Source organism: Vigna umbellata, chromosome 10 (assembly GCF_029865625.1).
Source record: "Vigna umbellata cultivar VRB3 chromosome 10, Vumbellata_1.0, whole genome shotgun sequence".
NCBI classification, from domain to species: domain Eukaryota; kingdom Viridiplantae; phylum Streptophyta; class Magnoliopsida; order Fabales; family Fabaceae; genus Vigna; species Vigna umbellata.
Genome location: NC_142174.1, coordinates 11359081 through 11375385, shown reverse-complemented (window position 1 = coordinate 11375385; position 16305 = coordinate 11359081). Strand labels below are relative to the sequence as shown.

General features: G+C 30.5%; 3 protein-coding genes across 3 annotated transcripts; 2 read left to right on the top strand and 1 right to left on the bottom strand.

Moving 5' to 3' along the window:
* Positions 1-505: 505 nt before the first annotated feature.
* LOC124830516 (transcription initiation factor IIE subunit beta-like) lies at positions 506-4512 on the top strand. The gene is made up of 4 exons (XM_047304263.2): positions 506-1038; positions 2037-2168; positions 2266-2382; positions 3831-4512. The coding sequence occupies exons 1-4, from the start codon at positions 850-852 to the stop codon at positions 4164-4166; spliced, it is 774 nt and encodes a 257-aa protein (XP_047160219.1). The 5' UTR covers positions 506-849; the 3' UTR covers positions 4167-4512.
* Positions 4513-5407: 895 nt separating this feature from the next.
* LOC124830531 (remorin-like) lies at positions 5408-7702 on the bottom strand. Its single transcript, XM_047304287.2, has 5 exons — positions 7339-7702; positions 6554-6604; positions 6389-6476; positions 5914-5995; positions 5408-5821 (listed from the first exon to the last, which is right to left on the bottom strand). The coding sequence occupies exons 1-5, from the start codon at positions 7484-7486 to the stop codon at positions 5621-5623; spliced, it is 570 nt and encodes a 189-aa protein (XP_047160243.1). The 5' UTR covers positions 7487-7702; the 3' UTR covers positions 5408-5620.
* Positions 7703-10527: 2825 nt separating this feature from the next.
* On the top strand, positions 10528-13238 carry LOC124830528 (uncharacterized). Its single transcript, XM_047304284.2, has 2 exons — positions 10528-10834; positions 11561-13238. The coding sequence occupies exon 2, from the start codon at positions 11565-11567 to the stop codon at positions 13215-13217; it is 1653 nt and encodes a 550-aa protein (XP_047160240.1). The 5' UTR covers positions 10528-10834; positions 11561-11564; the 3' UTR covers positions 13218-13238.
* Positions 13239-16305: the final 3067 nt, after the last annotated feature.

The following is a 16305-nucleotide window of genomic DNA, read 5'->3' as shown; positions in this document are numbered from 1 at the left end:
TTTGTTCTGTCGAAGCAACTTCGTTGATTCACACGCTATCAACGGCTCTTTGACCGATGTACCTCATAAATGATCAAATACTTACCTTTACCTTATGATAATGAATAAAAGTTAATTAGTTAATTTACTATTAAAATTTAATATGCTATTAAATTTTCAAAAAATAATTATAAAAAATAGTTATAAAGTTTAAAAAATAAAATTATTAATATGGTAGTTTATAATGATAAGGACAAAAATAGTTTAAACCTTTTCCTATTAAACATATGTATAGTATAACACAATAAATAGATCTATTTCTGTTTTTGAATAAGATAAGTTATCCACATATTCTTATGATCCACGTGTTATAAGACTTAAAAAATTAAAATGATTAAATACATAAATTAATTTTTGAAAGATTTGTGTATAATTATTTTTTATCTGCATAGTAAAATTTAGAGATAAAAAAAGAAAAAGTTATTTAACCTAGTTAAATAGCACAGGAGGGTAGGCACGCTTTGAATTGCGGAGAAATATTATAGGAGACCTTCCTTCCTATGTCTGCGTGATTCAGATTGTGCAGGAGAAAAACCTGTGAAGGCAATCCCCTTTGCCACACAATCCAATTTCCCGCGATCATACACCTTTCAATCTTCTCGTAATCTACCATTTTCAAAATCCACTTACCACCTGTTTGATTCCCTTTCCAATTTGGATCCACGAATAATAAGATATATTGATTAAGCCTTTTCCCCAAATAATAGACATAGAAGAGTAGATAATCAAAAGTACCAGCGCGGAGTTGATCGATTTGCAAATCTGAGAGTAAAACCTTGTGCTGCGATTACTATCAGTTTTTTACGTCAGATGGCGTTTCAGGAAAAGGGAAACAGGTTTAAAAGGCAGCCAGAGAAGAATTCTTCGGCTTCAAACAATGGAAGAACTCCAGGTGCTGTCAAGTTCTCTAACGACACGGAAAGACTTCAACATGTTAATAGCATCCGCAAAGCACCGGTAGGGGCTCAGATGAAGCGTGTTATTGATCTCCTTTTTGAGGTATATATAATTCTTTCATTCCATCTTTTCTATATTACCGTAAATATTTGTGTTATGGTTTATTCATCTTTAGTAAAGACCGAATGGATCAATTAGTGTAAAGTTGTTCTAGCACAATAGGTAGTGGCAAATATACAGTTAAGTTATACGCAAAACCCATGGCTTCTTAGCCTAGTAGGATTGTTTCTCGGGAAACATATTTGTGATTTCTAAATAAAGATGCTTGATCAGCAGTGTTGAATATACAGCTGGAATATAGAACTCTTGATGATCCTGACTTATTCAAGTGGTATTGTCTTTCACGTAAGATACTTGATTTCTAAAAAATTGTTCAATGTACTTTGTTAATATACAGCTGGGTTATGCTTAGAACTCATAATGATCCTAACGGATCGGTATTGTTGTCTCTCGTCTTGTGGTCTCTAAAAAAGGCTCAAGGACCAGTGTCGAATATGCAGTTAGGTTATACTCAGAAATGATGGTGATTCTAACTAATTCAAACAGGATTGTCTCTCGTGAAAAGTGAAAAATACCCGGAGTCTTTAAAAATATGCTTAATCAGCAGTGTCAAATATGCAACCGGGGTTATTATACTCAGAACATCTAATTGTCCTTATGACTTGAATAAGATTGCTTATCTTCTGTTAAAAATGTTTCACTTTAAGGATCTTGATAACCAGTATCCTAAAGACAGTTAACAAATTCAAAGTAAAAAGCCTTTATCAGAATTCACATTGAGAATGCATAGTAAATCCCAATGGAAGTGGATTAATGATAATATTTAATTAAAAATTTGAATTCATTTACCAGTGTCCTAAGGGAACAGTTAGCATTTGGCTAATTGTAATATGACGCTGCTGATTATTGGTAAGAGGATGGGAAATAGTATATGCTTTACTTTAGCCTTCTGTAAGTTATTTTGTGTCTGATGGTCATTCTGAATGGTGGTTAGTGAGTGTCATTGATGCTTAGTGTTTTTGCTTGTGTTTGCTTTACAGACCCGAAAGGCTTTAACGATGGAGCAAATAAATGAAGCGTGTTATGTGGACATGAGAGCTAATAAGGATGTTTTTGAGAGTATGAGGAAAAACCCAAAAATAAAATATGATGGGGAAAGATTCTCTTACAAGGTAACTTCTATTAACGTGTTACTGTATCTACACTTTCATGTTTCAGTTTTAGGTCCATAGTTTGGTTTGTGATACTGGCATTGCTTTTTCTCTGCAGTCCAAGCATGATATTAGGGACAAAAGTCAGCTGCTTGTCCTGGTGCGTAAGTTTCCAGAGGGCATTGCTGTTGTTGACCTAAAAGATTCTTACCCAACTGTGATGGAAGACTTGCAGGTAAATTATTCTTGTTAGTTAATGTGAAAACAAACTTCATTTTAAAGTATATACAAACCTCATTTTATAAATCGATATTGAAATTGAGTTAAGTTTAAATTTCACTTTCTTAAGATCAAATGTTTCAGTAAGAGAGTTGTGAAATTCTTTTAAGACGATATATGGACAAACTAATATAGTGTACATATGTATAAAAACTAGTTATATTATGTCTACCCATGGTCTTAGCTCTTTCAAGGAAAGGAACAAGTCCAAGTGTATATCCCACCCTTTATTTGTGTTTTCAAGCACATTCTAAATAGTTTCTCTCATTTTTTTTAATTTATTTCAATGTTTGTACTTGAAAATTTTCTTTTTCATGCAATGAAACTCTATTTAGGCAAATTCATAATGTGGATGTCATGAAAATAATAAATTATTTCAAGTAAAGTTGTCTCTAACTTTAACATAATGAGATTTTCACACGTTAAATCTACATGAAGTTATAAGTTAGCATAACTTGAAGAGGGTTCAGAGGCTGTCTTTCATACTTTAAATTTATATGTATTATTTTGAAAGTAATGGCATAGTTGAAAGATTGAGTTTCAAATATGGTTAGCACTTGCTTATGCCTTCTTGTTGTGAGTATATAAAACGGAAGTATGGAAATCCAAAATTGCTTTATACAAGGACCAAACTTTGGAATTTTATAACTTTAAATAAACTTTGGAATCTTATAACTTTAAAATATGTTCATGTCAGTTAAGTATAGGTGCCAAACTAGAAAATTTGGGTGAACCAAACAAATGTGATCTGATTTTTGGACTAATTTGCTTATTCACTGAAACATCACATCAATTAAATCTTAAAATCATTTTACCCCTTTCTATGAACATCGAGTTGCTAGTATTGAATTATGCCATTATGGCTTGTATTGAGGAAATGGATTTTTCTCGTATATGGGATTTTGAATTCTCTGGCATTACTTGAGCAAAAAGCTGAACTTTGCATGTCATTATTACCTGAAGGGGTTCAGTTTTGTACCAAATATTCATTTATTAGTGACATTCCATATTCTGTTTAACATATTATTATTTTATTATAAAAAAATATAAATCTCGTCCAAATCACCCTTCAAAAAATTTATTTTTCGTGGGTCTTACATTTAGTTTTTCCACGTCTTCCTTCGTTAGCATACTTTCGTTTGTCTGTTTTTTTTTTTGAAAGACCATTCTGTGTCTCTGCTTCTATAGGTTGATGTGATACTAAGATAATACATGAGTGAAACTTTGTGGTGTTATTTTTTTAAAAAAATATCCAAAGAATTGAACTACTTAAAAATTTAATTTGCAACATCTAATACTTGGATAATTTGTAGTGGTGAATGGTGATTTTCTTAGAGTAGCAAGGAGTCAAAAATTAGTTAAATAATTGGTTTCTCACGGAACTAGACCGTTATTGGGTTGTAGGCTTTGAAAGCTTCAAGGGAGGTTTGGCTGTTATCCAACTTTGACTCACAAGAGGACATTGCCTACCCGAATGATCCTAAAGTGCCCATTAAGGTGGATGATGACCTAAAACAGCTTTTTCGGGAGATTGAATTGCCTCGTGATATGATTGACATAGAGAGGGATCTACAAAAGAATGGAATGAAGCCTGCTACTAACACTGCAAAGAGGAGGAGTGCAGCGCAAATGGAAGGCATTTCAACAAAGCCTAAACCTAAGAAGAAGAAGAATGAAATCACTAAGAGGACCAAGCTGACTAATGCCCATCTTCCGGAGCTTTTTCAGAATTTAAAATGATTCCTGACTTAAGAACAAGTGGTGAATGAATTCATATAGCTCATCTGTTCACATACAACATGTGGTTAAAAATTCTTTAAGTCGTTCAGATGGGTATTGGCTTGTTTTATTGTATTAGCAAACTGCTTCTGGTTTTGGATGTACCTCATCAGTTGGAGAGAAACGATGGCCATAGCAAATACACAAGGCATTCTTTTTATCTACACTTATACACCATTCTAAGGCTGAATGGTAATGATCATTTGACTCAGTGAAAAATATTCGTAAAAGGTTCTCAGTGGTATTTTCTACCGTTGTTAACTAATATTCTTTTTTACTTTATACACATTAAGGTTGTATTTCATCATTCGGGGTTTATTGCTCATCTTAATAACATGTTATGATATATTGCTACTTTAAGTATACATACGAAGAGTCAAATGCATTTTGCATCCTGAAGTCTCACCCATTTTCACATGTCGTAAAAGTTATAAATTGTAGCGTTTGGCTGAAGTGGTGCCGTAATCAATTATTATAAACCATTACAGAAAGTACAATAATTGTTCTAGTCGAAGTGCTTCACTGACATAAAAAGGCAGTAGCATGTATGCCATAAAATCTTAGATTTTGATTAATAGAGTTTATAGTTTAAAAATATTCATTCAGGACACTTCGGTTTAAGACAGTTTACTTTAGTCTCTTTTTTAACTAATACCATAAATATTCATCTCACTTATCAACTTGACATTATTCATATAAATATAGATAATTTCTCATATTTCATTGAGTATTAGTATCAAAGACTGACTTTTATATGAGATTTCTTTTAATCTTTCTTAGTATAACACCTTGTACATGCGTTTATGTAATTAACAATATTAGAGAACCCTAAAATCTCAATATGCTAAAGTAATTGAATGCTTGCATCACATTAACATAGGTTTGCCTCCTTTGTAATCACAAATTCACATAAACCACTCATTTGTGATCTTAACATTGAATCACCTGTGATTTCACATATATTGTAAATCAGAAAATTCAATATGTTTCTCTTCTTTTAAAAGAATCACTATAAAGATTTTGAAAATTAAATAAAAGTTAACTTTCTTTCCAAATATTTAATTCACAAAGTAATTATATCAACTGATCTAGACCAGTAGATATATTTTCAAAAGATTATACGGTTATCGATTCATGACTGATTATTATAATTACAGGAAAAAGCACGTATTTTAATAAAGAATGAAGTTAAAAGAGCATAATGGAAGTAAATCAAATTGCTAATATTTTTTCAACAGTATATTGAACAACTATGGGAGACAAATCTTCTTCCCTTATTTCTATACTAATTTATCCTCTTCAAATCAACAGCTCCAAATAGTACATATGAAAAAACAACACAGCGAACAATATTTAAATGTGTAACAACATATAAGAAATGGATGAAAATTTGGTGTTTCATTGACCTAAGAAACTTAGGCACTAAAGCATGCAAAGAATTTCCTTGGCGTAACTCCACGGCTACGAAACTTTGCAGCTGTCTCCTCTACTTCCAGGAATTCTTCACTCTTCTGTGCATCCACACATGCCCTTTTCTCTTCAGCTAATCGGTGAATTTCAGCAACTTTATTCTTCATTTTTTCAACACACTCAGCCTTCTTCCTTTCCAAATTTTCCTGTTGAAAACATTTTTTTTCAAGTGATGATCTTTGAACACAAATTTAACATAATCAGTGTATATGTACATCAAGGCAACCATGCTAATCACCTCAATTTTCTTCAGTTCTGCCTCTATTGATGCTTTCTTGCTATCCTCCCACAACTCAACAGAAGAGTGCTTCTTGTATGCCCTAAATATCATTTCACGTTCATGAAACTCAACTTTTAATTAATTAAGTCTAATTTAACATTACAAATAAAATTTGTGTTTATTTTGAAACATATATTTTGAGTATTGGATTAGATATTAATAAGTAATCCAACCATGATTCGATTGAAATAATAAACTCAACAAATAAACTCTAGTCTAGAGTTCTAATACAGTTAAAAAAATTATTTTAAATATAACTCAATTTTGTAAGAATCAACGATATTTGATTTGAATTAGCAACAAGAAATCTTATTTCAGATACATCAAGGTTTATCATTCTTAAAATTTGATCTGTTACATAGCCTCGTGCAAAAGCTCTCACAACATAAATAGTTATTCTTCCCTGTTTGGATTATTTAAGGTGACAACTTGCCTGTTCTCTGCCTTTGTCTTTTCACTTTCCTCCCATGCTTTGATTAAAGCCAATCTTTTCTCTGTTAAAACTCTTGCAAGCATAACATCTGGTGAAACAATGTGAAAAAAGGTTACCTATCTCTTGAACATTCAGTAAGTACATAACAGTTTGTTAAAGAATGACCTTTGCTGACTGAATCCTCGGCATCCTTTCCAGCAGGATGATCTTCAACCTCTATGAAAAACATGACAGAGAGAATGAATAGTTGTTGCATAGGATATATAAATACTACATGCCCAATGCAAGTACTTCTCCATTCGTGCAAGTGTAGCAATTATATTGCCTAAAGATTCATTCACGTTGTTTAAAAGATCAATATATAATAGTTTTATGCCACAGGGACTCTAATCTAATGACCTATATTACCTTACACATATCAAAGAATACAATAGAAGTAAAAGTCTTAACCAGAAAGGAACTTTAAGAGCTTTGTCTTAACCAAAGCAAAAACTACTCAAAGAGGTAACCAAAAAGATAAACAAACTGAATAAACCAAAGGTTCAAAAGAAAGAGGCAGATAAAATCAAGACACAAGAAATGTATAATATGATGAGAAAACCATCTTGTTGGACACAGAGAAGAACAGGCACCAGAAAAATTATTCTTCAAACTTTATTAACTTCGAACAAAACAGGACTAAATAAAGAGAAGATGCGAGAAAGAAAAGAAACAGAGAAAGTAACATGATCGTCAATTCTGCTTTCGATCTACGCATTAATCACATAGAAGAGTTTATGAAAACACTAGCAAAAACATCCTTTATCCTTCAAACACCAAGAAGAAGAAAAAAACCATGCATAAACTGAGTTTCTGTTAAGCTTAGTAAACAAAATCATATTTAAATTTTGCTTTTAAGCTGTGGGTGTATTACATATAGGTATGGTGTAAAACAAGAGTTAGAGATTTACTTTGAAAAGGTGGAGAAGGAGAAGCGACGTTCTCGTTTGAAGGGTCAGGTTTATCTGATTCTTTTTCCTGAAGAGGAGGAACAGAGTCGACAACAACATGGTGATCGTGCAACTCTGGTTGGGTTTTGTTTGAGACCTCTTCTCCCATGACGGCTGACTTATTCAGGAAGGTTTTGAGTTTTGAAATGGATGAATACGGAGAGTGTTGTAAAGTTAAATATATAGCGTAGCAAAGAGAGTGAAGAGGTTGGAGAAAAAGTTAAAATTTGTGAATAACAAGGTTGCGAGCTGACAGAGTAGCCTCGCCTTGCACAACAACGTAAGGGCGCGGCGAAGTTTCAAGTTGGCCCAAACACAAGTACGCGAATATTCACGGCATTGTTGTCTTTAATAGTACTTAGTTACCACCTATGATTTTCATTTTCTCATTCTTTTGTATGTTTCTCCTCGTTTTTTTCTGAATCGCCGGGAAAATACATCGGATTTTATAATTTTTCGAGAGTAAATTTGATAATATACTGTTATCAGTTTAAATCTAGACCTTAAACCTTAAATCAGTACAGTCATAGCACAAATACCTTAAACATACTTAAAGGAGATTAAAATTTAAGCATGTTGTCATTGGAAGATCTCAAGGACTGTTTGAAATTAACACAAAGGAAGTAAGAGTGAAAAGAAAGTGATGGGAAAAGGAGAAAAGATTAATTAGAAATTATATAAATAATTACTGTTACTGATTATGATGTAGCAATTTAAGAATGATAATATATAACACTCATATTTTGACTCTATAGGTTGCTTATAATTTACACCATTTAGTGGCGCGCTTTTAGCTTCATTCGCTTTATAATCTCAGATAGACATCTACATGCGACTATTTTTTCATGGTTTGACGTCAACTTCTTGTCACGTTTTACAAAAAAAGAAAAAAGAAAATGTTAATAGAATCTTTGTTTTCTTAATAATATTGTTATTGGTATGCATTTATCTACCTATTTTATCGATGATTATTAACTGAACATCCTTAATATAAAATTTGATCGATTTTGACCTATTTTAAAATCGGTTGCATATGAAATTTTGATCAAATAAAATAAAAAAAGATACTATTGATTTTGGTTTTTGTTTGTTCAGTCAGGTTTTCCAATTTGATTGTTTACAAAAAAAAATCATAAATATATAGATATGTACTTGTGGTATTTTTCAAAATTTTATTTGAGTTCAATTTGAAAAGAGAGTGCAGAACTAAAGAAATTCAAAAGGAGTTGGCCGTCTCCTGAAGCTTATTATATACTCACAAGCTTTCGATGTTTGACATGATTAAGTTAGTCAAAAAGTTTAAAAAATACTTTATTCTGGACATGACATATGGATTGTATTTAATTTAATTTAAGTTTACAGTCATTTAGTTTAATTTTATGGCATGATGACATGCACATAATGTTGAGAAATTTAACAGGTAAAATAATTGAGTGATAGAATAGTTCCCTCAGTCACTAATAATAGAGTGGCACAAGTTGCTCCGTTAATTATTTTATTAATTAAAAATTAAAATTAAAATAACTAAAACAAGTTTTTAGTATTATATTGTGTGAAGAATTTAAATATCTAATAATAGTATGAATTAAATTATTAATATTATATTATGACAACACGAAAGACTTGTTAGGTTTTGGTGCAATTGTGTTGCGGACTTTTTGTAAACACAAGCACATTGTTAGGGCTTTGTGCAATTATGGACGTGCAGGAAGAAAAAGCCATGAGCAAATCCTTGGGGGTGTTCTCCTCCACCACCACACCTTTCTCCCTCCACCTCTCAATTACTATTTTGTCCCTAAGTAAAATTTTATTTTTAAAGTTATTATTTTTTAATTTTACCTATTCACAACTTATTCCACTAATAACCTATTCTAGTCCCCCGTACATATATTTCTTCCTCTCTTTCTTTCGTTGTTGTGAGATACTACAAGTTGCAAATGTTGGTGGTGATGGAAAGAATTATCAAGCAATCTCCCTCTCGTGGTGCAGTGTCGCTCTCGTGGTGCAGTGTGTGGAGTGGTGCAGTGCGTGTGTTGCTTCCTCCAGGTGCGTATTCGAATAAACCTTCAAATAAAACCCTAAAATAAAAAAACGTAACCTTTAAACGGAGGTGACATCCTTCAACGGATGTCAACATCCGTTTAAGGTAAAACGGATGTCAACATCCGTTTAAGGTAAAACGGATGTCGACATTCGTTTTTCCTTAAACGGATGTTGACATCCATTGAAAGATGTCACTAAAGGTTACGTTTTTTATTTTAGGGTTTGTTTTATTAGTTTATTCTTTATTTTGGAAATATTTTAATAATTTAATTTAAATGTTTTGATTTATTATTTTTTGAATATATTTTTAATGTATTTTAATAATGTAAGGAAAATGAAGAAGAAAGAAACAGATGAGGAGAAGTGAAACGAAGAAGACAAATGGGGTTGCAGAGTAAAACGGAAGACAATTTGTTAAACGAAAATGAGAGATGGAAAGATTGGGTGCAGGGAGTAAAGTAGGAGAACTAGGTTTGAAATAAATTAAAATAATAAAAGTAAAAAATTTTAATCTGAGGATATAGTTGGAATTAAAAAAAATTGGGGAGGTAGAGGGAGAAAGGCGTGGTGGTGGAGGGAGCAACACCCAATCCTTGGCTATCCTCAATGTAGATTATCCAATGGCCGAGCCCAATACAACATGCAAAAACCCGAAATATTTGCTTTATGAACATGCCAAATTGATAGGGTGGCGAAAAGCAAAAGCATATTTTATAGCAATGGCTTTGTTTATTGTGACTCTAAGCCAATGATATTTTCCTTTACTTATTGTCCCTTTTCATCTGTCTCGCCTGTTCTGAAACTTTTACATGGTTTACAAAATCCTTGTATTTTAAAAAGCGTAACAAATTTATAGATTCTTTCTTTGAAGGGAAAATCAAACTTTTTGGGATCATTAAAGTCTAAGGTCCTCAAAGAATGACGTGAAACTTTTGTGGGGTAATTCCTTACTTCAAATCATACTAAAACTGGACATTCTGATGCCATGATTTAGCTTCCCTCCATATCAAGCATACTTTCCTTCAAAACTATCTTTAACTATATCAGATTGTATTTAAATCGTTTATTTGAGATTGTTGTATCCACAAGAGGATTATCTTCCACAAAGTTTTCCTTCTCTTGAAATTCCTCCTGGGGTTTGGTGAGATGTACCTTGAGTCTCTTTTGTTGGTTTTCATAATATAATATAATATATATATGTGTGTGTTTATGTGTGTTTCTTTTATGAAATTGATTATTATAATTTGTTAATATCCAGTTTTCAATCATATACTAGCTTCGATTGTGCGATTTTCTAATATCATTTTTTTCTTTTGTCAGTGGCAGGGTGTAACAGAAAGAATTGGACGAAGTTATCTAGTGAAGTAAATACATTCCTACATATCTACCTTCTTTTGTCCCAATTATTTCAAAGGTTCAACTCTATTTTGTTATTGATATTGTATAGAAATATTAAACTTTTATATGATGCTTCAAACGAGGGTTATAACCCATATATATCACTTATTGGTAGATGCTAATAGAGTTCAAACTTCTACTATATCCTTTGAATTAAATAATTTTGAACGTATATAATTTATGTTGTTTTATTTGTAGAAAAAGTTTGATTTGAATACATATATTATGTTTTTATATCTACACCAAGAAATTTATTATATTATGATTGATTATTATTTGTTGTTGATGATTGTGATTAGTTTGATCTTATGTAGCTTATTAAATAACTAAACTTTTCCTAATTGCTATGTGAAAACTATTGTTCGTAATTGCTATGTGAAAACTATCGTTCGTGCATGCATGATGTTTTCTTTTATTAACTCTGTTTTTATCTTACCATTAGTTTTTTATTACTTAGGAATAGATATCAAAAGACAATTTAAATTTTTTTTTTCATTTATAAAATACTTTTTAAAGGCAAAACTAGAGCACGGACTTCAAAATAACCAATACTTTATAAAAAAGAGTTTATGTTCATAGGCTAGCATAATTGACAGACCGTATTTCATATTTTAATTATCGTTTTCTATTTGTTCTTTTCATTCATGTTTTCGGCTCTAAAGGCAGGTGCTGAGTTTATAGATATACACGGGTTTGAAGTAAGAAAAATTGGGTGACGTTGTGTATATTTGTTTGTTTGCAGTAAAATGTCAATTCGAACAAACAAAATGAAAGCCGTAGGTGTGTTGATGAAGCAATTGACAACGTCAATGAGGAAATTCCATGAAAAAGGAAGAGATGAATCATTTGATGGGGAATTGAAGAAGTTGTGGTTGGTTCTGAACAAAATAAAGGATGTGTTTGTGGAAGTGAAGAAGAATGAAGAAAAACTGCTGGACACATTAGCAGAGGTGCATGACCATCTTCGCAGGTTAGACCGTAGGAAGCTACATCAAGACATGCATAGCATTTGCAAGAGTATCAAAGATTCTGCTCTCGCTTTGCTCCCAATGCTTGTTTTTGATGACTCTAATAAGGAGGAGGATCACAGGGGTGACAAAATATCTCACTCGCAACATGAGATCAGTTCGGGAGATTTTAACTCAATAAGAGGTTACTTGCGTTCTCTTTTAATTTTCCCTCCAAATGTTGTGATAAGGAAAAGAAATGCAATTAATTTGTGGATTTGGGAGCGTTTGATTAAAAATACAGAGGACAAAACAGCAGAGGAATCGGGTGAGGATGTGCTTGCTAATCTTTTGAAACTTGAGGTGATTGTTCGCTATGGTAGTAGAAAGGATCCCACTGTCAATAAATTTAAAATTCCTCCTCAGGTCCGTAGTCAGTTGAAGATATATTTTGATAAAGATTTAGAGCATACGAACCCATCGCGATTACTGCTTGAATTAAAAAAAGTTACAGTAGATGGAGTTGATAAGAGAAATGTTAATTTAGTTGATATTTTTAATATTGGTGCAAGTTATCTGAATTTTAGACCGCAATGGGTCACCGATCAGTTCAAGAATTTAGAGGTGCTTCACCTAGGACGGTGGCAAGATTCACCTTTGCATCACATTGAAGTTGGGAGTGAAGAATTCTTGAGAGAGATGCGAACTCTGAAGCAGTTAAAATATTTGAGTTTGCGTGGGATATCAAGAATATTCGAGCTTCCATCCTCCATTGCTAAACTTGAGAGTCTACTAATTCTTGATCTGAAAGCGTGTCATAATTTGGAAAGACTGCCTGATGATGTTTCATCAATGAAAAGTCTAACACATCTGATTATGTCTGAGTGTTGCTTATTGGAAGGCATGCCAAAGGGGATTGAGAAGCTCACTAATCTCCAAGTACTCAAAGGATTTTTAATAAGCACTTCTGAAAACACTCCTTGCAGAATATCAGACCTTGGAAATTTGAAAAAACTAAGACGACTGAGCATAAATATAGGAAGGGAGGCCATGATGAGGGATAACGAGTTTGAAAGTTTGAAAAATTTTTCAGCACTTAAACATCTCAAAATATCTTGGAGTGCGTCTCACCCAAGGTATGCTAAATTTCCTATCTATTTGCCAGCAGACTTGAGAAAGTTGCATCTTGAATGTTTTCCTGGAAAAAGTTTGCGAGAATGTTTTCAAATTTTCAAAATGATACCACCTGAGCTACATATAACTGGAGGAAAACTAGAAATTATACATGACATGGGATTGCTGAATGTGAAAATTCTGCGTTTAAAGTACCTTAAACAATTGAAGGTTAACATATACAACTTGGGAGCATTTTTTGTTGGGCTGAAATATGTAGAAATTATACAAATTTCAAACCACTCATACTTTGAGCACTTCTATGACTTGAACTTCTAATATGAATCAGATACTTAATGAAATGAGATTGATAAATTTAAGTTTATATCAAAATGTTCTATATATTTATTTTCTTCTCTAATTAATATATATATATATATATATATATATATATATATATATATATATATATATATATATATATATAATGTTCACATATTATTTTATTTCATATAAAAAATATAATTTTAACTATACAGCATAAGTTTTAATAAAAAATTATGGTATATATGGATAAGTTAGATACATTTTTATTATATTTTATTATATAAGGGAAAGAGACTTTGTATTTATGCATTATATTACAAAAATAATAATAAAATAAATTTAAATTATTGTAAGAAAATATTTTGAACATAATATTATAAGTCAAATATGAATCTTTATATCACAGTTTTGTATATTGTGTAATTTTTTATATATTACATTTTATACGAAAATGAAACGAAATAACATAATATCACTCAAATAATTAAAAAATAAGTTAAATAATTAAAATAAAATGAAATTGGATAACACATCATAATAATTAGAAAAGTTTGGTACACAGTATTAAAATTCAAAAGTGAAATTAATTGAGTAAAATAATTATTAAAAAGAAAAAATAGAAACATTAGGATACATAAGAAAATTAAATAATTAAAAAAATAGATAATTTTATTTTCCATGAAAGAGTTTAAATGTATTTTTTATGTAATTTTCATATTAGGGGTCAATAAAAAAAATTAGAATATACATCGCATTCAGTGTATAACACATGTCAACCAATACATAAAATTACATCATGATAATCATTTTTCAAACATCTTACAAAATGGAAGCATATAACCAAATACATCACATATTAATTTTAAGAAAAGGTACAAACATAAATAAAAAAAAATAACACCATTAGTTTGCAAATTTCATTGCTCATTTCTCAAATTTGTTTTCAATGTCTTTAAATGAAGATTTATATTTGTTGGCTGAGAATCTAACATTCAATTTTTCAAATTTATATGTTTCTATAAGCACATAAATAATTCTACTTCATTCAAGAAAACACATCTCATCTTCATTAATACACTAATGCCAACCCACATAGTTACTCAAACTATAATCCTTTAAAAGAATAATCCTACGTTTTCTTATTGAGAGTCAATTTGTTGAACCCCTAATAAATAAACTCGTTTTTCGAACTAGATTTAAGACAACTAATGAGTCAACACTAATGCAACAAAGGGATACCACAACGTTTGTTTTGGTGTTATGACAACGGTTTCAAAACTGAGATATATTCAAACAAGGTAAAAATGTGGGACTTTTTGGCCTTAGATAAAAAATCAAAGCAAAATAGGTTATGGTTTTGTCCCAGTTCAAAAAATTCAAAACCAAAAAAAAAAGTTGGATCTATTGTCTCGGTTTTGATTCCAATTGAGAACCGTAAACCTTTAAAATTAATTATACGGTTTATCGCTTCAATTGGGTTGACAACCAAGACCATAGACCTTTTTCTACCTCGATTTTATTTTTACTACAACTGCTGGCTATAGTTTTTTTTTTTAAATGATTGTTTTGTTTCTGTAAACATTCCATATCACAAAAAAACATTAATATAAAAACAAGTATCCACAATACATAAATATAATCCTACATATAACTATCTACTTGTGGTTTTTTGTTTTGATAAATATGGTTATTATTTTTTATTGAATTTTTTTTTACCACTTTTTGAAACTCATATTTCAAACAAATAACTCCAATAATCCTTATTTTGGATGAATAAGTTTAAAAATTATTTGGATTACAGATTTTTAAACGATTCTAACTTTCATTCTGATTAAGAGCTTTTGCATTATTACATATCGATTTAGAATTAAAAAAAAATTCAAGAACATTTTTTTGTTTTGTTTTCCCTATCGATCTTTCATGTCTAATATATATATATATATATATATATATATATATATATATATATATATATATATATATATATATATATATATATATATATATATATATATATATATATACTTCAGATGTGATTAGGATAAAAAAACAACTTATATTTATAAATTGGTATGAGTAATATTATTTTTTTAAAATTGGATACCTAAATCGATATTTTTAGGTACATAAAGTTTTTAACTCGTTTCAGTATTTATATTTGTTTCATTTAAAATTATTAAACTTATTAATTTTGCTTTGGTCTTTCTATCTTTCTTAATTTTTTCTCTTATGATTATTTTATATTTATCCAATTGTAATTTATACTTATTGGATATTTATATAATTCGAGAAATAAAATATGCATTAAAATTTAATATTTAATATCATATTTTTCTTCTTCTTCATTCTACTTTTTATTTTTTGTGTGATTTTTTTTAGATCAGTGATGTTTTTTTTCTTCTAATCATTATCTACACAATGATTTTATTATGGTCTCTTGACAATCCATTTTTAGAAGTAATGTGATCATTAAAAAAAACTTTTAATATTTTTAAACAAAAACAAAATAAAAAAAGAATAAAAAATAGGTGTGAGATAAAGGTAAAATTTTATTAAATGTAAAAAATATCACGATTGCCGTAATTGTGCCATTTCTTTCCATTTCCCAGCTTCAATTCTGAAAAATAAGTACGAAAGTTCCAATAATATAGGGATAAAAAGCTAGATAATTTTTCATATATGGAAATCATAGTAGATTTGTTGGGAATGAAAATGTTGTTTATGAGTGATTTGGTTGATAAAATTATGCTTCTTATTTTGACTTTTTTATAAATAATTAATATGATGTGAGGTATCATTATCAGACTTTTGAGTATTTCTGACTCAATTTATATTTCTTATCGATAACACGAAAGACTTGTTAGGTTTTTGTGCAATTGTGTTGCGGGCTTTGTGTAAACACAAGCAGAATGTGGATTATCCCATGGCTGAGCCCAACACAACATGCAAAAGCCCCAACAATTTGCTTTATGAACATCCCAAATTGATAGGGTGCCGAAAAGTAAAAGCATTTTGGGCCGTAATACGAACACCCACCAACAAAATTCATTAAAGATATTATTTTTGTCGTACAATGTCGTAAATCAAACGAAGGTCGATT